This window comes from Pristiophorus japonicus, chromosome 11, assembly GCF_044704955.1.
Source record: "Pristiophorus japonicus isolate sPriJap1 chromosome 11, sPriJap1.hap1, whole genome shotgun sequence".
NCBI classification, from domain to species: domain Eukaryota; kingdom Metazoa; phylum Chordata; class Chondrichthyes; family Pristiophoridae; genus Pristiophorus; species Pristiophorus japonicus.
In genome coordinates, this window is record NC_091987.1 from 44,038,545 (window position 1) to 44,061,605 (window position 23,061).

A 23,061-nucleotide genomic window follows, 5' to 3' on the forward strand; every position below is an offset into this window, starting at 1 on the left:
TCGGGCAGAATCTGAAGTCCACATTTCTTCAACATGAAATCTGCATTTGTCTGGACTCCTATTTCAAAATTACTTCAGTACTGAGAATATTCCTTTGACTGAAGTTTGCCAATTTATCACTCAATTTTTTTGACTAATTAAGAACTTAAAAGTTATTCAATCTGCAGGTCCTTTGTCAGGAATTTAAGACTGCTGGCCTGCTAATCTAAATCCAAAATACGGTCATAGGCTATTAATGGATCAGGCAAGAGGCCAAAAAGCAGCAAACTCAATTTGTATCACCAGATTTCCTTAGCTTGGGGAGCAGGGTGGGGTGGGGGGGGGGGGGGCGAGAAGATATTTTATTATATAGGGAATTGAATATACAGTAAATATCTTCTCTGATAGGGCTCCTCCCCTTGCCTAGAAACTGATGCTTTTTGCAGAAAAGAATACTAGATTCAAAAAAGATGCACATTTATTTTAGGCCCACAAAATCTCAAGATCAAATTACAGGTTATGAATTTATATGCAACATTAAAACTGGTCTAGTCCACGATAAACTCTAACAGTTATCCAATAGATTAGCCACCAGCCACATGTAGCTAATTGGAAAGCCAGATGTGGCTATTTTCATTTTTGATTAGTAAATAAAAATGAGTAATATACATTATCGTTGGAAATGTGCACTTCGACTTGTGCGTTTGTTCGTAAAATGGTAAGATGAAAAGCAGAATGTGCTTTTTTGATCATTGTGCGTGCTTTACTTCCTTGGTAACTGCTTATTGGTTATCTGCTAAAATGGTGTGTAACATGAGTGAAACTGGTTGCCCAATGGAACCACCATGGAAACACCAGTAACACTGTATGGCAAGGGGAGCGGTCATCATGGTCAGCTCGAACAATCGGAATAACCGCTTCAAGGCCAGCAGAAGAAAGCAAGCCCAACCAACAACAATAATGGAATTCAACTCTTAATCACGATAATTCTATTTGCTTGAAATAAGGAAAACATCAGAAGTTCAGCTCTGTCTAGTTGCATTTTTACAAGCAAACATTTAGACAGGGATGGGTATATATGTTTTTATGCGTATGGGTAAAAAGAATGTAGAAAGAGGTTAAACAGGACAAGATAATCTAAAAGGAATCAGAATGTGGCAAGCCAAAAAAAGTTGAAAAACTAACAAACCAAAAAAATCCAAACTAAAATTCATGTATATTAATGCAGACTATAACAAAATTGGGCAACCAGATTCATAGATTAAAATCGCAAATGATGACACAGAAACATAGAAAATAGGTGCAGGAGTAGGCCATTCGGCCCTTCGAGCCTGCACCACCATTCAATAAGATCATGGCTGATCATTCCCTCAGTAGCCTTTTCCTGCTTTCTCTCCATACCCCTTGATCCCTTTAGCCGTAAGGGCCATATCTAACTCCCTCTTGAATATATCCAATGAACTGGCATCAACAACTCTCTGCGGCAGGGAATTCCACAGGTTAACAACTCTCTGAGTGAAGAAGTTTCTCCTCATCTCAGTCCTAAATGGCCTACCCCTTATCCTAAGACTGTGTCCCCTGGTTCTGGACTTCCCCAACATCGGGAACATTCTTCCCGCATCTAACCTGTCCAGTCCCGTCAGAATCTGATATGTTGTTATAAGATCCCCTCTCATCCTTCTGAACTCCAGTGGAGAAAGGCCCGGTTGATCCAGTCTCTCCTCATATGCCAGTCCAGCCATCCCTGGAATCAGTCTGTGAACCTTCGCTGCACTCCCTCAATAGCAAGAACGTCCTTCCTAATAATAGCAGTAACTGAAATGTGGCTGCTGGTGGGTCAGGATCAGCAATTGAATGCATCTGGATATAAAACTTTCAGGAGGAATGGGAAAGGAAGCAAGGCACACTGGCAGTGGTATTAATTTGACAATATTTAAACTCTTGTACTTTGATAGAGAAATAATCCAAACCGAATCCCTTGGGATTAAGTTTAGGAATAGCAAGAGATTACTGAGATTATAGTACAGACCATTGAACCTGGTAAGGAAATAGTGGATGAAATTTGTAGACAAAATTAGAGGTGTGTATGTAATAACAATAGATTTACAATTGTAGGATATTTAAATTATCCAATACTGCAGTGAAAACAGTACCAGGACCACTGCACATGCATGCTAGAGTGTGTGTGCGTGTGCAGTAGGTCCTTGCCCCCAGAATCTCTGCGTGTGCTCTGCAGGCTGTGTGGGAGGGGCCCGAAGTGCGCCGCCCCTATCCCTGGCCAAATGGGCTCAATCAGCAGCGGCCCGCTGAAGGTAGGACTTCTATTTTTTATTTGTGTGTTTGTTTATTTATTTATTTTTTATTGATTGATTGATTATGTGGTCCATTTTTCATTTTGCTTTCTGGGTTGCACAAGATCTCTTGAGACCCCAGTTTAAGTTCGCCAAAGAGATTCTGAGCTTTCTCTGAGTTTCAACTGCACATGCATGCAAGTTGAGTTGCAGTCAGGAGGAGGTTGAGGGTATATCACCGGGAGCAGATCTACACAGTGAGAAAGAACTGTTGACAGCTAAATCCACAAGGATTTCTCCAGGTGATTACTCCTCACCAATAATGCAGGGCTCGGAGTGTCGGCTGGCGGGGAGCGGAGCGGAGCGGTATCCCCCGGGATTGAGGCAGTTCACAATCTCAGATTCCGACTCACCGACCTCGGGGCCTTACAGATCGCATACCTTTTTATTTGTTATTGATTGATTGCTTATTACTATGGTCTTGGTGGTTTAGGTGCAGGGTTCCTTCCATTTTTTATTTGTTAATTAATTGCTCATTACTTTTTGTGCTTTGTTTGGTGCTTTGTAAGTCTTGGTGCTAGGTGCAGGTCCTCTCAGCTTCCTTGTATTTTTTATTTGTTATTGAATGCATATTTTTGTGCTTTATGCTTTAAATGTACTTAACTGCGCTGATTTCTTAACTCTCCGCAAGGTTTTCCTGTGCAGCCACAAGTGACCATATATGCTGGCCTAAGTTACATAGAAACATAGAAAATAGGTGCAGGAGTAGGCCATTCGGCCCTTCGAGCCTCCACCACCATTCAATAAGATTATGGCTGATCATTCCCTCAGTACCCCTTTCCTGCTTTCTCTCCATACCCCTTGATCCCCTTAGCCATAAGGGCCATATCTAACTCCTTCTTAAATATATCCAATGAACTGGCATCAACAACTCTCTGCGGCAAGGAATTCCACAGGTTAACAACTCTGAGTGAAGAAGTTTCTCCTCATCTCAGTCCTAAATGGCCTACCCCTTATCCTAAGACTAAGTCCCCTGGTTCTGGACTTCCCCAACAACGGGAACATTCTTCCCGCATCTAGCTTGTCCCGTCCCGTCAGAATCTTATACGTTTCTATGAGATCCCCTCTCATCCTTCTAAACTCCAGTGAATAAAGGCCCAGTTGATCCAGTCTCTCCTCATATGACAGTCCTGCCATCCCTGGAATTAGTCTGGTGAACATTCGCTGCACTCCCTCAATAGCAAGAACATCCTTCCTCAGATTAGGAGACCAAAACTGAACACAATATTCCAGGTGAGGCCTCACTAAGGTCCTGTACAACTGCAGTAAGATCTCCCTGCTCCTATACTTAAATCCCCTAGCTATGAAGACCAACATACTATTTGCCTTCTTCACCGCCTGTTGTACCTGCATGCCAACCTTCAATGACTGATGAACCATGACACCCAGGTCTCGTTGCACCTCCCCTTTTCCTAATCTGCCACCATTCAGATAATATTCTGCCTTCGTGTTTTTGCCCCCAAAATGGATAACCTCACATTTATCCACATTATACTACATCTGCCATGCATTTGCCCACTCACCTAATCTGTCCAAGTCACTCTGTAGCCTCTTAGCGTCCCCCTCACAGCTCACACCGTCACCCAGTTTAGTGTCATCTGCAAACCTGGAGATATTACTCTCAATTCCTTTATCCAAATGGTTAAAGAGCTGGGGTCCCAGCACTGAGCCCTGCGGCAACCCACTAGTCACTGCCTGTCATTCCAAAAAGAACCCGTTTATCCCAACTCTCTGCTTCCTGTCTGCCAACCAGTTCTCTATCCACGTCAGTACATTACCCCCAATACCATGCGCTTTGATTTTGCACACCAATCTCTTGTGCGGGACCTTGTCAAAAGCCTTTTGAAAGTCCAAATACACCACATCCATTGGTTCTCCCTTGTCCACTCTACTAGTTACATCCTCAAAAAATTCCAGAAGATTCGTCAAGCATGATTTCCCTTTCATAAATCCATGCTGACTTGGACCGATCCTGTCACTGCTTTCCAAATGCGCTGCTATTTCATTCTTAATAATTGATTCCAACATTTTCCCCACTACTGATGTCAGGCTAACCGGTCTATAATGACCCGCTTTCTCTCTCCCTCCTTTTTTAAAAAGTGGTGTTACATTAGCTACCCTCCATTCCATAGGAACTAATCCAGAGTTGATAGACTGTTGGAAAATGATCACTAATGCATCCACTATTTCTAGGGTCACTTCCTTAAGTATTCTGGGATGCAGACTATTAGGCCCCGGGGATTTATCAGCTTTCAATCCCATCAATTTCCCGCCTAATAAGGATATCCTTCAGTTCCACCTTTTCACTAGACCCACTGTCCCCTAGTGCATTCGGAAGGTTATTTGTGTCTTCCTTCGTGAAGACAGAACCGAAGTATTTGTTCAATTGGTCTGCCATTTCTTTGTTTGGAATAACTTTGTTTGGCCATTTAAGTTAGTTTGGAATAACTATTAGTTGTCCAAACTAGCTTAAATGGCCAAAACAGGCATAGGTGGCTGGTAGCTCCCCCTTTTGAAAAAAAAACTAAACTAAAAAAAATCCTAACTCACTCACTTACACTGGCGCAAATTAAATGTGCAGAATTGCGATTTTTAAGATATTCTAAAAAAATCAAGTTGCTCCAAAAAAACGGAGCAACTCCTGGCCAAATTTGGGCCCAATGATTTGCTATCCTTTAAGGAAAGAGGTACCATTTGACCTGGTTCTGGGTGAGAAGTAGAGCACGAAGGTCATTTAAAATGTACAGAAACATTTGAGAAGCAATGACCATGGTATAATTAGATTCTGTGAGAATAGAAAGGGAAAAAAGGGGTAAATCAGTGCCTGAGAAGTGGAGAGGGAATGGGATGATGGGACGTTCAGTTGGGGGGCGGTGGAGAGGGGAGGGGAGGGGGCGGTGGAGAGGGGAGGGGAGGGGGCGGTGGAGAGGGGAGGGGAGGGGGCGGTGGAGAGGGGAGGGGAGGGGGTGGTGGAGAGGGGAGGGGAGGGGGGGGTGGAGAGGGGAGGGGAGGGGGGGTGGAGAGGGGAGGGAAGGGGAGGGGAAACATAGAAACATAGAAACATAGAAAATAGGTGCAGGAGTAGGCCATTCGGCCCTTCGAGCCTGCACCGCCATTCAATGAGTTCATGGCTGAACATGCAACTTCAGTACCCCATTCCTGCTTTCTCGCCATACCCCTTGATCCTCCAAGGAGTAAGGACTACATCTAACTCCTTTTTGAATATATTTAGTGAATTGGCCTCAACAACTTTCTGTGGTAGAGAATTCCACAGGTTCACCACTCTCTGGGTGAAGAAATTCCTCCTCATCTCGGTCCTAAATGGCTTCCCTCTTATCCTTAGACTGTGTCCCCTGGTTCTGGACTTCCCCAACATTGGGAACATTCTTCCTGCATCTAACCTGTCTAACCCCGTCAGAATTTTAAACGTTTCTATGAGGTCCCCTCTCATTCTTCTGAACTCCAGTGAATACAAGCCCAGTTGATTCAGTCTTTCTTGATAGGTCAGTCCCGCCATCCCGGGAATCAGTCTGGTGAACCTTCGCTGCACTCCCTCAATAGCAAGAATGTCCTTCCTCAGGTTAGGAGACCAAAACTGTACACAATACTCCAGGTGTGGCCTCACCAAGGCCCTGTACAATTGTAGCAACACCTCCCTGCCCTTGTACTCAAATCCCCTCGCTATGAAGGCCAACATGCCATTTGCTTTCTTAACCGCCTGCTGTACCTGCATGCCAACCTTCAATGACTGATGTACCATGACACCCAGGTCTCTTTGCACCTGCCCTTTTCCTAATCTGTCACCATTCAGATAATAGTCTGTCTCTCTGTTTTTACCACCAAAGTGGATAACCTCACATTTATCCACATTATACTTCATCTGCCATGCATTTGCCCACTCACCTAACCTATCCAAGTCGCTCTGCAGCCTCATAGAATCCTCCTTGCAGCTCACACTGCCACCCAACTTAGTGTCATCCGCAAATTTGGAGATACTACATTTAATCCCCTCGTCTAAATCATTAATGTACAGTGTAAACAGCTGGGGCCCCAGCACAGAACCTTGCGGTACCCCACTAGTCACTGCCTGCCATTCTGAAAAGTCCCCATTTACTCCTACTCTTTGCTTCCTGTCTGACAACCAGTTCTCAATCCATGTCAGCACACTACCCCCAATCCCATGTGCTTTAACTTTGCACATTAATCTCTTGTGTGGGACCTTGTCGAAAGCCTTCTGAAAGTCCAAATATACCACATCAACTGGTTCTCCCTTGTCCACTCTACTGGAAACATCCTCAAAAAATTCCAGAAGATTTGTCAAGCATGATTTCCCTTTCACAAATCCATGCTGACTTGGACCTATCATATTACCTCTTTCCAAATGCACTGCTATGACATCCTTAATAATTGATTCCATCATTTTACCCACTACCGATGTCAGGCTGACCGGTCTGTAATTCCCTGCTTTCTCTCTCCCTCCTTTTTTAAAAAGTGGGGTTACATTGGCTACCCTCCACTCCATAGGAACTGATCCAGAGTCAATGGAATCTTGGAAAATGACTGTCAATGCATCCACTATTTCCAAGGCCACCTCCTTAAGTACTCTGGGATGCAGTCCATCAGGCCCTGGGGATTTATCGGCCTTCAATCCCATCAATTTCCCCAACACAATTTCCTGACTAATAAGGATTTCCCTCAGTTCCTCCTCCTTACTAGACCCTCCGACCCCTTTTATATCCGGAAGGTTGTTTGTGTCCTCCTCAGTGAATACCGAACCAAAGTACTTGTTCAATTGGTCCGCCATTTCTTTGTTCCCCGTTATGACTTCCCCTGATTCTGACTGCAGGGGACCTACGTTTGTCTTTACTAACCTTTTTCTCTTTACATATCTATAGAAACTTTTGCAATCCGCCTTAATGTTCCCTGCAAGCTTCTTCTCGTACTCCATTTTCCCTGCCCTAATCAAACCCTTTGTCCTCCTCTGCTGAGTTCTAAATTTCTCCCAGTCCCCGGGTTCTCTGCTATTTCTGGCCAATTTGTATGCCACTTCCTTGGCTTTAATGCTATCCCTGATTTCCCTTGATAGCCACGGTTGAGCCATCTTCCCTTTTTTATTTTTACGACAGACAGGAATGTACAATTGTTGTCGTTCGTCCATGCGGTCTCTAAATGTCTGCCATGCCCATCCACAGTCAACCCCTTCAGTATCATTCGCCAATCTATCCTATCCTAGGAGGGGGTGGTGGAGAGGGGAGGGGAGGGGGTGGTGGAGAGGGGAGGGGAGGGGGTGGTGGAGAGGGGAGGGGAGGGGGTGGTGGAGAGGGGAGGGGAGGGGGTGGTGGAGAGGGGAGGGGAGGGGGTGGTGGAGAGGGGAGGGGAGGGGGTGGTGGAGAGGGGAGGGGAGGGGAGGGGGTGGTGGAGAGGGGAGGGGAGGGGAGGGGGTGGTGGAGAGGGGAGGGGAGGGGAGGGGGTGGTGGAGAGGGGAGGGGAGGGGAGGGGGTGGTGGAGAGGGGAGGGGAGGGGGTGGTGGAGAGGGGAGGGGAGGGGGTGGTGGAGAGGGGAGGGGAGGGGGTGGTGGAGAGGGGAGGGGAGGGGGTGGTGGAGAGGGGAGGGGAGGGGGTGGTGGAGAGGGGAGGGGAGGGGGTGGTGGAGAGGGGAGGGGAGGGGGTGGTGGAGAGGGGAGGGGAGGGGGTGGTGGAGAGGGGAAGGGGGGGTGGAAAGGGGAGGCTGGAGAGGAGGGGAGAGAGAGAGAGAGAGAGCCGGAGCGGTCCTGAACAGGGGGCGGGGCGGGAGAGCCGGAGCGGACCTGAACATGGCGGGTGGTGGTGTTGGGGGAGCAGAAGCGGACCTGGAGTTACTACACAAGCACGCACACTCTAACGCACATGTGCAGAGGTCCCGGCACTGTTTTCAGCATCAGGCCCTGGCTCCGCCCCCCACAACTTGTGCTGCGCTGCGCCAAGAGCCTGCAACGTTCCAACAGCGGGGAGAATACCAAGGCAAGTTTTAGGCGCGGTTTTTGTTCTAAAAAGGCGGCGCAGCTCACGAAGTTGCGCCATTCTAAGCGTGTTTGCAAATTTGGGCCCATTAAGTTCTGCTGGCCTCCGACGTACCTACCTGCGCTGATTTCTTAACTCTCCGCAACGGTTTTCTGTGTGGCCACTTGCTGGCCTAAGTTAGTTTGGAGTAACTATTAGCTGTAATAAGTGGCCTAAATGGCCAAAACGGGTGCAGATGGCTGGTAATGCCCCCTTTTGAAAAAAACTATGCTAAACTAAAAAAATCCGAACTCACTTACACTGGCGCAAATTGAATGTGCAAAATGGGGATTTTTTAATCTACTCCAGAAAAATCAAGTTGCTCCAAAAAAAAAGGAGCAACTCCTGGGCAATTTTATTAACTAGGTATCCAAATAAATACTTCACACCTAATCACAAAAAAAAAACGTATTTTTGAAATTTGGTTTTGATGTAGAAAAAATGGTCAAAAAAGAGACTGACCAAATGCAAATCAACCCACAGGAGTCAGTCAGTTACCTCTTAATGTGCAAGGATATTTTACTAATAGCTCCATTATTCTGAAAGTCTTAAATGGAGCTCTCCGAACATCTCTTGCTGCCCAATTTAAGGTTCATCATGAATGGGGACAATGGATTGTGGTCACCATTATCCCATTTGCAAAGTCACAACCAGGGGGCATAAATTTAAAGTAATTGGTAGAAGGTTTGGAGGGGATTTGAGGGGAAATTTCTTCACGCAGAGGGTTGGGGGGGTCTGGAACTCACTGTCTGAAAGGGTGGTAGAGGCAGAAACCCGCACCACATTTAAAAAGTACTTGGATGTGCACCTGAAGTGCCGTAACCTGCAGGGTTACGGACTTGGAGCTGAAAAGTGGGATTAGGCTGGATATAGCCTCTTGTTGGCCGGCATGGATACGACGTGCCAAAATGGCCTCCTTCCGTGCTGTAAACTTCTATGAATCTATGAGATGGAGCCCTGAATAAAAACATCTGCTGTTTGCCTCTACCCAGCAGAAAATGAGACAAGTGGTGTTTGAGAGACATATTGTTATGTATATGGACGTTTTCCTTTACACATTAAAACAAGAATAGTTTAGATGACTCTGAGTTTATCCAGTGAGTAGCTGAGCCAGACAGAGGTCCTAGGTTCAATCTCTGGGCTGTGCTCAATTAGCTGATCTCAGCTCAGATGACCGATTAGCCTCAAAACTCAGGGGAAATGTGGATGTGATATTTGGCTGTGATGCCTTTCCCGACAACCCCCTGTGAGATAGCCTGTGAACACTCAAAGGTTTACATATAAATTATAGTCACTTGTGTAAGAGCCGGCAGAACTACGAACCAGCAAGGAGTCAACACCATCAGGAGAGAAAAATAAGTCAAGTGGGGAGAGGGGGAAAGATTACTTTCGGTTTAAAACACTCCCCATTTTAAGGAGTTTAATAACAGACTAAGAAGAATTTCCTTCGTCTTTTATCTAAAAAAAAATTCTCCCAACTGGGCCATTTCAGTGGCATCACTAACATAGAGCTTCCCCACATGTCCTAAACAGGAATCAGCGTGACTGTAACTGAACAATCGGAGAGCCATCTGAAACTGGGAATCTAATTTCCCAATCGTAGAATTTACAGCACAGAAACAGGCCATTCAGTCCAACTGGTCCGTGCCGGTGTTTATGCTCCGCATGAATCACAGCACCAAAGGAGGCCATTCGGCCATTTGTGCCTATGGTAGAGCTATCCAATTGGTCCCACTCCCCTGCTCTTTCCCCACAGCACTGTCATTTTCTTTTCCCTTCAAGTATTTATCCAATTCTCTTTTTGAATATTATTACTGAATCTGCTTCCACCACTCCATCAGGCAATGCATTCCAGATCCAGATCACAACAACTAGTTGCATAAAAAAATGTTTCCTCATGTCGCCTCTGGTTCTTTTGCCAATCACCTTAAGTCGGTGTCCTCTGGTTACCAACACCTTCTGCCACTGGAAACTGTTTCTCCTTATTTACTCTATCAAAAGCATTCATGATTTTGAACACCACTATCAAATCTCCTCTAAGGAGAACAATTCCAGCTTCTCCACATAACCATCCCCCATCCCTGGTACCATCTCTTCTGCAGAGGGTTGTCCTATGAGAAACTGAGCAAAATGAGCCTTTGCTCTCTGGAATCCAGTAGAACAAAAAGTGATCCCACGGAAATTCGTAAGATTCCGAGAGGGATCGACAGGGTAGACGCTGAGAGGCTGCCTTCCCTGGCTGAACAGTCCAGAACCCAGAGGTCACAATCACAGGACAAGGGGTCAGCCACCCAGAACCGACGAGGAAAAACCTCTTCACCCAGAGGGCTCTGAATCCCCGGAACTCTCCATCCCAAAGGTGAATGCCCACTCAACAAGCATACTCAGGACTGAGATCGCCAGATCCTTGGACACCAAGGAAATCAAGGGATACGGGGGTCTTGCAGGAAAGTGGAGCCAAGATAGAAGATCAGTCATGATCCCAATGAATTAATTACAGAGCAGGCTCAAGGGGTCATATGGCCTACTCCTACTCCTACTTCTAATGGGGTGCCGCAGGGCTCAGTGCTGGGACCCCAGCTATTAACAATATACAGCAATGATTTAGATAAAGGAATTGAGAGTAATATCTCCAAGTTTGCAGATGACACTAAGCTGGGTGGCAGTGTGAGCTGTGAGGAGGATGTTAAGAGGCTGCAGGGTGACTTGGACAGGTTAGGTGAGTGGGCAAATACATGGCAGATGCAGTACAATGTGGATAAATGTGAGGTTATCCACTTTGGGGGCAAAAACACGAAGGCAGAATATTATCTGAATGGCAGCAGATTAGGAAAAGGGGAGGTGCAACGAGACCTTGGTGTCATGGTACATCAGTCATTGAAGGTTGGCATGCAGGTACAGCAGGCAGTGAAGGCAGCAAATGGCATGATGGCCTTCATAACTAGGGGATGAGTGTATAGGAGCAGGGAGGTCTTGCTGCAGCTGTACAGGGCCTTGGTGAGGCCTCACCTGGAATATTGTGTTCAGTTTTGGTCTCCTAATCTGAGAAAGGACATTCTTGCTATTGAGGGAGTGCAGCGAAGGTTCACCACTGATTCCCGGGATGGCAGGACTGACATATGAGGAGAGACTGGATCGACTGGGCCTGTGTTCACTGGAGTTTAGAAGACTGAGAGGGGATCTCATAGAAACATATAAAATTCTGATGGGACTGAACAGGTTAGATGCAGGAAGAATGTTCACGTTGTTGGGGGAGTCCAGAACCAGGGGTCACAGTCTAAGGATAAGGGGTAAGCCATTTAGGACCGAGATGAGGAGAAACTTCTTCACTCAGAGTTGTTAACCTGTGGAATTCTCTTCCGCAGAGAGTTGTTAATGCAGTTCATTAGATATATTCAAGAGGTAGTTGGATATGGCCCTTACGGCTAAAGGGATCAAGGGGTATGGAGAGAAAGCAGGAAAGGGGTACTGAGATGAATGATCAGCCAAAGATCTTATTGAATGGTGGTGCAGACTCGAAGGGCCGAATGGCCTACTCCTGCACCTATTTTCTATGTTTCTAATGTTCTTAATGTATCACTTCACACTTCTCTGCATTAAATTCCTAATACCAACCTCTGGGGAACAACACTGTATACCTCTCTCCAGTCTGAAAAACAACCATTCACCACTACTCTCTGCTTTCTGTCCCTTTGTCAATTTCGTATCCATGCAACCATTGCCCCTCTAATACCATGGGCTTTAATTTTGCTCACAGGTCTATTATGTGGTACTTTATCAAATACCTTTTGAAAGTCCATATACCCAACATCAACGGCACTAGCTTCATCAATCCTCTCCGTTACTTCAAAGAACTCGATCAAGTTAGTCAAACATGATTTGCATTTAACAAATCCATGCTAACTTTCATTTTTTAGCTCATACTTTCATTAATGAGCCTCCTCCCATCTCCATCATCTAACTCTATTACCATAAACTTCTATTTCGTTCTCCTTCTTGTGTTTATCTGGTTTTCCCTTAAATGCTTCTATGCTACTCATCTCAACTGCTCCTTGTGGTAGCAATTTCCACATTCTAACTACTCTCTGGGTAAAGAAGTCCCTCCTGAATTCCCTATTGGATTTATTGGTGACTATCTTATAATTATGACCCCTAGTTTTGGTCTCCCCAACAAATAGAAATATTTTCTCTAATTCTAACCTATCAAACGTCATCATAATTTTAAAGATCTGTATCAGTCACTACTCTATTCTGTTTATTTATTGTTGTCAAGCTTATTGGCAATTACTTTCTATTTAATTACATCAAGTTTCGTTTCCCAGTACAGTGAGCAAAATAAAATGTGAAAAGTAGTCTTAAAGAACAACTTATCCTACAGTTCCGTTAGCAATGATGAGTCATTCCGAAAATCTACCAGGCTTTGTCCTGGCCCAAACTAAAAATTTATAAATAGCGCCTTTAACCTAGTAAAACATCCCAAGGTGCTTCACAGGAGTATCATAAAACAAAATTTGACACAGAGCCACATAAGGAGAAATTAGGGCAGATGATCAAAAGTTTGCTCGAAGAAGTAGGTTTTAATGTGCCTCTCAAAGGTGAAGAGAGGTAGAGAGGCGGAGAGGTTTAGGGAGCGAATTCGTGTTTAGGGCATAGGCAGCTGAAGGCACGGCCACCAATTGCTGAGCAATTAAAATCAGGGATGCTCAAGAGACCAGAATTAGAGGACGAGAATTTAAAAAAAGAAAATCGAGCCAACGTAGATCAGCGAACACGGAGTGGTGGGTGAACTGGTGAGAAAGTGTTTCACGAAACTATTTTAAGGAGTACTCAATGGAACCGAATGTAATGTCCCAATAAACACCCATGATGCAGTGACACAAGTATCCCAGGCTCAGGAGGAATACAGCTGGACCAAAGTTACAGGACATCTTTACTACGGAATCACTTTGGGACACTCAGTGTTGGTGATGTCACTGGAGCAGAATGTGAGGTTTTTTTTAAAAAGTCAACAAGAATTCTCAATATAGTTACTGTTTATAAAATCAGGGAGTTCTTTGAAAAAAAAGTATTCCCCTTGGACTTTACCTACCGTTTCAAATTATAGGGTAACTCAGTGGAACGTACTTCGATATAATACCCAATGCATGTCACCAGTTTATTGTAAAATAAGGATAATTCAAATACAGGGTATATTTGAAGTGCAGCAGCAGGGGGTTTCAAGTGCAGTGAGGGAAGGAGGCTCATGTGGAGCATAAACACCAGTTGGACTGAATGACCTGTTCAGTGCTGTAAATTCTATGTATTCTATGCAATACATATCAAACCCCTTCCTAATTTTAAAGACCTCTATCAGGTCACTTCTCAAGTCTTCTCTTTTCCAAAGAAAAGAGCCCCAGCCTGTTCAATCTTTCCTGATAGTTGTACCCTTTCTATTCTAGTATCATCTTTGTAAATCCTTTATGCACTTTCTCCATTGCTTCTTTTTGTAATATGGAGACCAGAACTATTCTAAATGTGGTCTAACCAAGGTTGATAGAAATATAGAAAATAGGTGCAGGAGTAGGCCATTCAGCCCTTCGAGCCTGCACCACCATTCAATATGATCATGGCTGATCATGCAACTTCAGTACCCCATTCCTGCTTTCTCTCCAAACCCCTTGATCCCTTTAGCCGTAAGGGCCACATCTAACTCCCTTTTGAATATATCTAATGAACTGGTCTCAACAACTTCGATACAAATTTAACATAACTTCTCTGCTTTTAAATTCTATTTTTCTAGAAATTAACCCCTGTGCTTTTTCGCTCTTTTTATGGCTTTGTTCACCTGCATTGCTACTTTTAATGATTTGTGAATCTGTACCCCCTAGATCCCTTTGTGCATCTACCCCATTTAGACCTCTTTTCCAAGAAGTAGGTGGCTTCTTTTCAGAATGGCAGGCAGTGACAAGTGGAGTGCCGCAGGGCTCAGTGCTGGGACCCCAGCTCTTTACAATATACATCAATGATTTGGATGAAGGAATTGAGTGTAATATCTCCAAGTTTGCAGATGACACTAAACTGGGTGGCGGTATGAGCTGTGAGGGGGACGCTAGGAGGCTGCAGGGTGACTTGGACAGGTTAGGTGAGTGGGCAAATACATGGCAGATGCAGTATAATGTGGATAAATGTGAGGTTATCCACTTTAGGGGCAAAAACACGAAGACAGAATATTATCTGAATGGCGGCAGATTAGGAAAAGGGGAGGTGCAACAAGACCTGGGTGTCATGGTTCATCAGTCTTTGAAAGTAGGCATACAGGTACAGCAGGCGGTGAAGGCGGCAAATGGTATGTTGGCCTTCATAGCTAGGGGATTTGAGTGTAGGAGCAGGGAGGTCTTACTGCAGTTGTACAGGGACTTGGTGAGGCCTCACCTGGAATATTGTGTTCAGTTTTGGTCTCCTAATCTGAGGAAGGACGTTCTTGCTATTGAGGGAGTGCAGCGAAGGTTCACCAGACTGATTCCCAGGATGGCAGGACTGACATATGAGGAGAGACTGGATCAACTGGCCCTTTATACATTGGAGTTTAGAAGGATGAGAGGGGATCTCATAGAAACATATAAGATTCTGATGGGACGGGACAGGTTAGATGTGGGAAGAATGTTCCCGATGTTGGGGAAGTCCAGAACCAGGGGACAAGTCTTAGGATAAAGGGGTAGGCCATTTAGGACTGAGATGGAGGAGAAACTTCTTCACTCAGAGAGTTGTTAGCCTGTGGAATTCCCTGCCACAGTGAGTTGTTGATGCCAGTTCATTGGATATATTCAAGAGGGAGTTAGACATGGCCCTTATGGCTAAGGGGATCAAGGGGTATGGAGAGAAAGCAGGAAAGGGGTACTGAGGGAATGATCAGCCATGATCTTATTGAATGGTGGTGCAGGCTCGAACGGCCGAATGTCCTTCTCCTGCACCTATTTTCTATGTTCCTATGTTTCTTTATTTTTCCTACCCCACTTCACACTTATCTATATTAAAATTAATTTCACATTTGCTCACCCAATCTGGTTAAAGTCTTCCTCAGTATTATACCCCCAATTTGCTGTCATCCACAAATTTTGATACTGTACTTCTGATTCTGGGAAGGAAGTTCTAGGACATCTTTGAAATGCCAGAACCAAAAAATATAGAAATTTCAAACGCTGCAATTGGAAGAAAAGATTACATGACAAATTTATCACTTATTCTCAAACATCCACTAATTACCACATAAAACTTGTTTATGAAAAAAAACTAAAGCTAGATTGGTTTCCCATGAACTAATGGGTGCATTGAACTTGTGCAATAGGCTAATGTGATATTGCTGATCATGTTATACAAAAAAGGCATTGTGCATGATACTGCATGCAACTGTCAGCCGTGATTCAGTGATAGTACTCTTGTCAGTCAAAAAGTTGTGGGTTCAAGCTCTACTCTAGGACTTGAGCACTTAATCTCGCTGACACTGCAGTGCAGTACTAAGGGAGTGCTGCAGTGTTGAAGGTGCTGTCTCTTCTCTAAGGAGGATGTAAAAGATCGAATGGCACTATTCGAAAAATAGATGGGAATTTCTCCAGGCGTCCTGGCCAATTTGGTACAGCAAGGTCCCGTAAACAGCAATGATCACAAAAAGATGACGATATGTTTTAGTGATGTTGGTTGAGGGATAAATATTGTCCAGAACACCACGGAAAAGCCCCTTGCTCTTTTTTTATGTCCACCTGAGCAGACAGACGGGGCATCAGTTTAACATCTCATCTGAAAGACAGCACCTCTGACATACTGCACTAACTTATCAGCCTGGATAATGTGATCATGTCTCTGGAGTGGGGCTTGAACCCACAACCTTCTGACTCAGAGGCGAGTGCGCGAATACCAGTGCTAATTCATATACAGTTTACACACACACACACAAAGATATTGGTCTTCGTTTTGCACATGTGTGCTCATCCGACCCCAATTTCCCAATCCATTAAAACCAACTGGGGGAGTGGGGGAACATTGGGTTGGTGAGTGCACGACTGGCACATCCCGGACATTGAAAAAATTTGACTTTAAATTCATTGTACTTCCATAAAATTATCTTAATGGGTATCCTTCAAAGTGTTGATCAGGTCCTTTGAAGTGGCCTGCAATTGCAGAGAGAGTATTTCTGTAACACATATGATACAAAGTATTGCAGGACATGGCCAAGAACAGTAAAATGTTACCAGGCCGTAGAGCATGCATTCCATGTTCTTTTAATGTTGGGATGCACTAATGTTAGACAATGCAGTTATATACTAATTTGTAATATATATACAGGCTATGCTATTCCATGGGACATATATTATGAAATAAAACCTCATCACTTGTCATTAAAATTGCATGAAATAATTGCCCGTAATTTGCTATATTACACCACTCGGTCCCTTCATCCAAGTCATTAATATAGATTGTAAATAGTTGAGGACCCAGCACTGATACCTGCCAATGACCTATTTATCCCGACTCTCTGTTTTATGTTAGTTAGCCAATCCTCTATCCATGCTAATATTACCCCCAACCCCGTGAACTTTTATCTTGTGCAGTAACCTTTTATGTCATTATCATAGGCAGTCCCTCAGAATCGAGGAAGACTTGCCTCCACTCAAAAATGAGTCCTTAGGTGGCTGAACAGTTCAATACGAGAGCCACAGACTCTGTCACAGGTGAGACACATAGTCGTTGAGGGAAGGGGTGGGTGGGACAGGTTTGCCGTACGCTCTTTCAGTTGCCTGCGCTTGATTTTTGCATGCTTTCGGCGATGAGACTGAAGATGCTCAGCGCCCTCCCGCTTAGGGCAGACTTTGGCCAGGTGTCAGAGGGGATGTCACACTTTATCAGGGAGGCTTTGAGAATGTCCTTGTAACGCTCCCGCTGCCCACCTTTGGCTCGTTTGCCATGAACCTTTTATGTGGCACCTCATCGAATGCCTTCTGGAAATCCAAATGCACCACATTCACTGATTACCCTTATCCACCCTGCTCATTACATCCTCAAAGAACTCCAGCAAATTTGTCAAACACGATTTCCCTTTCATAAAACCATGCTGATTCTGCTTGATTTAATTATGCTTTTCCAAATGTCCCGCTACCGCTTCCTTAATAATGGACTCCAGCATTTTCCCAACGACAGATGTTAGGCTAACTGATCTACAGTTTCCTGCTTTTTGTCTCCTTTTTTAAATAGGGGTATTACATTTGCGGTTTTCCCCAGAATCCAGGGAATTTTGGTAGATTACCACTAGTGCGTCCACTATCTCTGCAGCCACTTCTTTTAAGACCCTAGAATGTAAGCAGTCAGCTTTAGGGGACTTGTCCACCTTTAGTCCCATTATTTTACCAAGTACTACTTCATTTGTGATAGTGATTGTATTAATAAGTTCCTCCCTTCCTTAGCCCCTTAATTATCCACAATTCGGATGTTTTTGATGTCTTCTACCGTGAAGACCGATACAAAATATTTGTTCAACATCTCTGCCATTTCCCTGTTCTCCATTATTAATTCCCCACTCTCATCCTCTAAGAAACCAACATTTACTTTAGCCACTCTTTTCCTTTTTATGTACCTGTAGAAACTCTTACTATCTGTTTTTATATTTCATGCTCGTTTACTTTCATAATCTATCTTCCCTCTCGATCATATTTTTATTCGTTCTTTGCTGGCTTTTAAAAGTTTCCCAATCCTCTGGCCTCCCACTAGTCTTGGCCACATTGTATGCCCTTGTTTTCAATTTGATACCATCCCTTAGTTAGCCACGGATGGTTATCCCTTCTTTTGCAGTCTTTCCTTCTCATTGGGATATATTTTTGTTGCGAGTTTTGAATTGGTCTAACTTCTTATAGGGTTTCTAACAATGATAACTGTTCGGAAAATGGGAAATTTTCATCAGATCAGTGATTTCACTAATTGCCAGCTCAGGGTGGGGAGGGGCAGTCCACAGTGCTGCCTGTGGAGGAGCAGCGAATGACAGACTGCAACTTCAGAGTTTTTACATTAGGCTGCGCATGCGCTAAATCCTGAAATTGCGGTCAGTTTCAAAGGCAAAATGACAGCAAACACTGCCAGTTCAGCATCAAGACTGCAAGTTCCAGGCCAATATTACTGCTTCTCAAAACACAGGATTAAATTGCTAATATGAAACAAGAGTTTTCTTTCCCCTCTCAAGAACTCCCCCCTGTATATTATGTATTATATGGAACCTAGCAAGTTAAGGTGCATGCTCAGGATGTAGCAGATCTTTGCTCAGTTTACCACAACATTGCTGGTCCCCTACTTTTCTTTTAATTTACATCAATAATTTGGACTCAGATATATAGTGGAAATAGGCCAAATTTGCCAATGACACGAAACTGGAAAAGGCAGTTGAGACTGCTGAGGCAGCCAAGGACCTCAAAAGTTGCTAGATAAAAATCTGTAAATGGACAACTGTGGCAGATAAAAACTAAGCAATATATGTACTTTATGAATGGTATCAAATTAACTAAAAGTTAAGTTGAAAGAGATTTAGGATGTTCGTACATTCTGTCAATGCCCAAACTGATACATAGGAAGATTAAAAATATATCCTTCACCCTTAACCAAAAATGGGCCCCAGCCGAGTTTTATAAAGCAAAGTTCATCTATAATGGTTCACTCATCAGACAATAACTACTTGTCCTAACAGGAGACACTCATGCCTTCCAACAGGATAGCACTCACAATTTGCTTATGTCTGCTAGTTTCCATTCTTCAACACTTGTCTTAATAGGAATTCACAAAATGAATCATTCACTGTACTGCATTGTAAAATATATATAACCTAGTTCAAAGAGCTAGTGGGCAGCAAACCAAACAACCCAACTTCATATTCCGCACTACAGAAACAATACTTGCCTAGGAAATCACTGATTAAAGTCCATTTTAAAAATCTCAATTTGTTTATCTTATAATACAGAAACTCTTACAATCCGAAACAAGATGGATCCTCAGGTCGTCACAAAAGAAATTAAATGGATATTATATCTGAAGAACTTTTTCAAGGTAGGCCCTGAAAGTATGACAGGGGGAACTGGTTCAAACAGGTGAAAGATCAGATATTAGGAAGGTCTTCCTTATGCAAGGAATGATAAACACATCTATCCTTGATCCTCTCCTCTTTTTTTCCCCCACGAGATTATATTCTTCCTATTTCTCATCTACAAGCTGGCCCTCAGTGACATCATCTGAAGACACAGCGCAAGTTTGCACGTGTACATTGATGATATCTAGCTCTACCTCGCTCTCATCCACCTCTCTCGAACCCTCCACTGTCTCTCTACTGTCAGACTGCTTGTCCGACATCCAGCACTAGATGAGCAGAAATTTCCTCCAATTATCAGTAAGACCGAAGCCACTGTCTTTAGTCCCCGCCACAAACTCCATTCCCTTGCCACCGAATCCATCCCTCTCCCTGGTAACTACCTGAGGCTGACCAACTCTATTCGCAATCTTGGTGTCATAGTTGATCACAAGTTGAGCTTCATACCTCATATCTGCTCCATCACCAAGACTGCCCATTTCAACCTCTGGCACATCGCCCATCTTCTCTCTTGCTTATCTGTGGCTGAATCTTAATGCCCTCCAAACTCCCCCACCACCACTACTATCTCAGCGCAATTAGGGGCAAGCAACAGATCATTCAGCCCCTCACGCCTTTTCTGCCATTCAATGAGATTGTGACTGATCCGTTTGTGTCGAAGCTCCATCCACCTGCCTTGGCTCCATATCCTTTTGTGCCCATGTCTAGTAAAAAATCTATCAATGTCCAATTTAAAATTTTTAATTAAGCTAGCATCTACTACTTTTTGAGCAGGTGAGGAGTTCCACACTTCTGCCACCCTTTGCATAAAGAAGTGTTTCCTAACTAATCACCCCTCATAATCTTACCCTTGGAGCCCTGGTAACATTTGGTGAATCTGCACTGTACTCCTTCCAAGGCCAATATATCCTTTTTAAGGTGCAATGCCCCGAACTGTACAGTGCAGATGTGGTCTACCCAGGACTTAGTTTTGCTGTCCTCCACTTTATATTCTAGCCCTCTAGTTATAAAAGGCTAATATATTAGCCTTTTTGATTACTTTTTGCACCTGACAACTACATTTTAGTGGTGATCTGTGTATGTGGACCCCTCAATCTCTTTGGACCTCCACTAGCTTTTCACTATTTAAATCCTTTTCTGGTCCAAAATAATGACCTCACACTTACCTGCAATGAAATCCATCTACCACAGTTTCACCCACTCACTTAATCTATCAATATCGCTTTGTAATTTTATGCTCCCGTTTACAATATTTACTATACACCAATCTTTGTATCATCAGCAAACTTGGATATATGGCTCTCTATTGTGCTATCCAAGTCATTAATAAATATAGTGAATAGTTGTGGCCCCAGCACAGGAACATCCCAAGACCAAATCAAGTAATAATGCCTAAACGATAAATCCCAATGTTACCGCTCATCAACAACCCATGTGGTGGATTATTTTCTCAAATCAGGTAACAACTGGGGACTTAATCGCGTGGTCAGGATTTCTTACAAGCAAATAGCAGCCCAAAGTTCACTTTGAACATATATTCTGAATACCACATTCTTGGGCACATTGCAAACTGTACAACACAGTTTGGGGTTAAGAGCATATTGATAAATTACTGAAACGGTTTAGGTATTATTCATGACAAAGCATGAATACTCTCTTCCCAGGTGCTACTGCCTTAGTAACAACTTCTCCCGAGGGCCATACATCCCTGGCAAACACGTTTGAAGAGTGTTTGAGCATAAAGTTCGCTCCGAAGCACATACTGACCTCAATTTTTAAAAAAAACTAATTTCTATTCCGCATTATTAAAGTTCCACAAGTTTGCTACAGAGACTCAGTTTGCTATCAAGACTCGTGACATGGTGGAAGTGGCGGGGCTATATTGTGAATCCAGTACTGCGAGAACGCATTTTATCTTTAACGTTTAATATTACGCTGTTCCGGATCTCCATTTTTTTTTTTTACTTTTCCTTTGTGGACGTGCAGGATCACTTTTCCGCTCCCACAAGCTTTCAGATTGGCCCGGGACGGAGATGAGATATGCCGGAGACACACTTCCTTCACCGAGAGCAGCAGCTCCTCCGGCCGCTCGCCAGATCTTCAACTGCCACGGAGGGCGTTTCTTCTGACTTTTAATCTACAGTGCAACGAACGGGCAAGCCTCCGCACCGAGGAGACAAGAGGCCGTGCAACAAGCTGCAGCCATTAAGAGGACTAAAATCAGCACATCCCGCTCGAGAGAGAGAAAGAGAAAGTGCCGACACATAATAAACATCCCGCTCGTCTCTGTGCATCGATCCGCAAACACATCTTTATTTCCAAAACAACAACATGCTCAATAACCGGGCCCGCGCGCTCACATACACACACACACACAATTGTAAACTCTTCAACTTACCGAAATCCAGGAATTGCTTTATTGATAGAGGAGAAGGCGAGAACCGAGAGTAATATTCGATCTGCTTGGGAATGGGGTTCTTCATGAGAAACCTGTAAAGCCGCATGTTGATGATGAATGATGATGATAATGAGGAGGCTGTTGCTACAATATTGTCACGTTTACTGCTTTGACGGAGACGAGTGTCTCAGAGCGAATCATTTATCCGAGTGCCGCTGATGTCAGCCGGGCCCGCTCGGTCGCCGAGCACTTTGTTATTCCCCTTTCTCTTTCTCTCTCTCCTTCCGTCACACGCTCGTCTCCTTCGCGTCCGCATTACCGGCGGCGATCCGGCACGGCACGGCACGCCCCTCCCCTCCCCTCGCGGGTGCGCGAGAGCCGCTCGCGAGCTGCCATTCGTTATTTTTAAAAAATAAACTGGAAAGGTTCCAACTGCCGGTCGCGTGCAATTCCCGAGTAAATAAAAAGTGACACCCGAGACCAGGCGTTCAAGCTAACATCTTTCCATTCCCCCCCCCCCCCTCCCTCTTTAAAGTATTACCAAAAAAAAACGTCTTTCCATCTGTTCTGTTACCTATTATAGTTACTTTATAGAAATCCATTTTATTTTCCTCTGTGTGGTTTTGTGGACACACATTTTTGACCCGCGGGATTGTATTCGGGCAAAGCGGACGTGATGGAGAGAATGGCTCCACGCTTGGCAACGTTCAGAAATGCACGTTGCTGGCACAGCAGGGCTAACATTAGGAAATGTGAGGAGGGACTCTCGATAGAGCATAAGAAGAAGAAGTAGGCCATTTGGCCCCTCGAGCCTGCTTCCGCCATTTAATAAAATCATGGCTGATCTCATCATGGACTCAGCTCCACTTCCCTGCCCACTCCCCCCCCCCCCCCCATAACCCTTTATTCCCTTATCGCTCAAAAATCTGTCAATCTCCGCCTTAAATATATTCAATGACCCAGCCTCCACAGCTCTCTGGGGCAGAGAATTCCATAGACCCATAATCTTCTGAGAGAAGAAATTCCTCCTCATCTCAGTTTTAAATGGGTGGCCCCTTATTCTGAGACTATATCCCCTATTTTTAGTTTCTCCTCTCAACGTGCCTTTCATTTTTAGAATGGATGCAAGTCAAAGTCATGTCATCCAGGGGCTCCTGCTCGCCAGCACTCAGTTTCTGGTTCTGCCAACAGCACTCTGCC

The 23,061-nt window shown here is 44.3% G+C and overlaps 1 protein-coding gene across 3 annotated transcripts in view; it reads right to left on the bottom strand.

Annotated features, from left to right (window-relative positions):
* The window catches only part of pdk3a (pyruvate dehydrogenase kinase, isozyme 3a), a 92,235-nt gene extending 69,696 nt beyond the window's left edge, over window positions 1–22,539 (bottom strand). The window contains exons 1-2 of one of the 3 annotated variants that reach the window (XM_070893373.1): window positions 22,436–22,539; window positions 21,862–21,953 (exon numbers count right to left, since the gene is read on the bottom strand). In XM_070893373.1, coding sequence (XP_070749474.1) covers window positions 21,862–21,946 — 85 coding nt within the window. In that variant the 5' untranslated portion in view covers window positions 21,947–21,953; window positions 22,436–22,539. Of the gene's footprint in view, window positions 1–21,861; window positions 22,361–22,435 lie in introns of those variants that run through there. The other 2 variants (XM_070893370.1, XM_070893372.1) reach the window with 2 other exon arrangements.
* Between the last annotated feature and the right edge of the window lie 522 nt (window positions 22,540–23,061).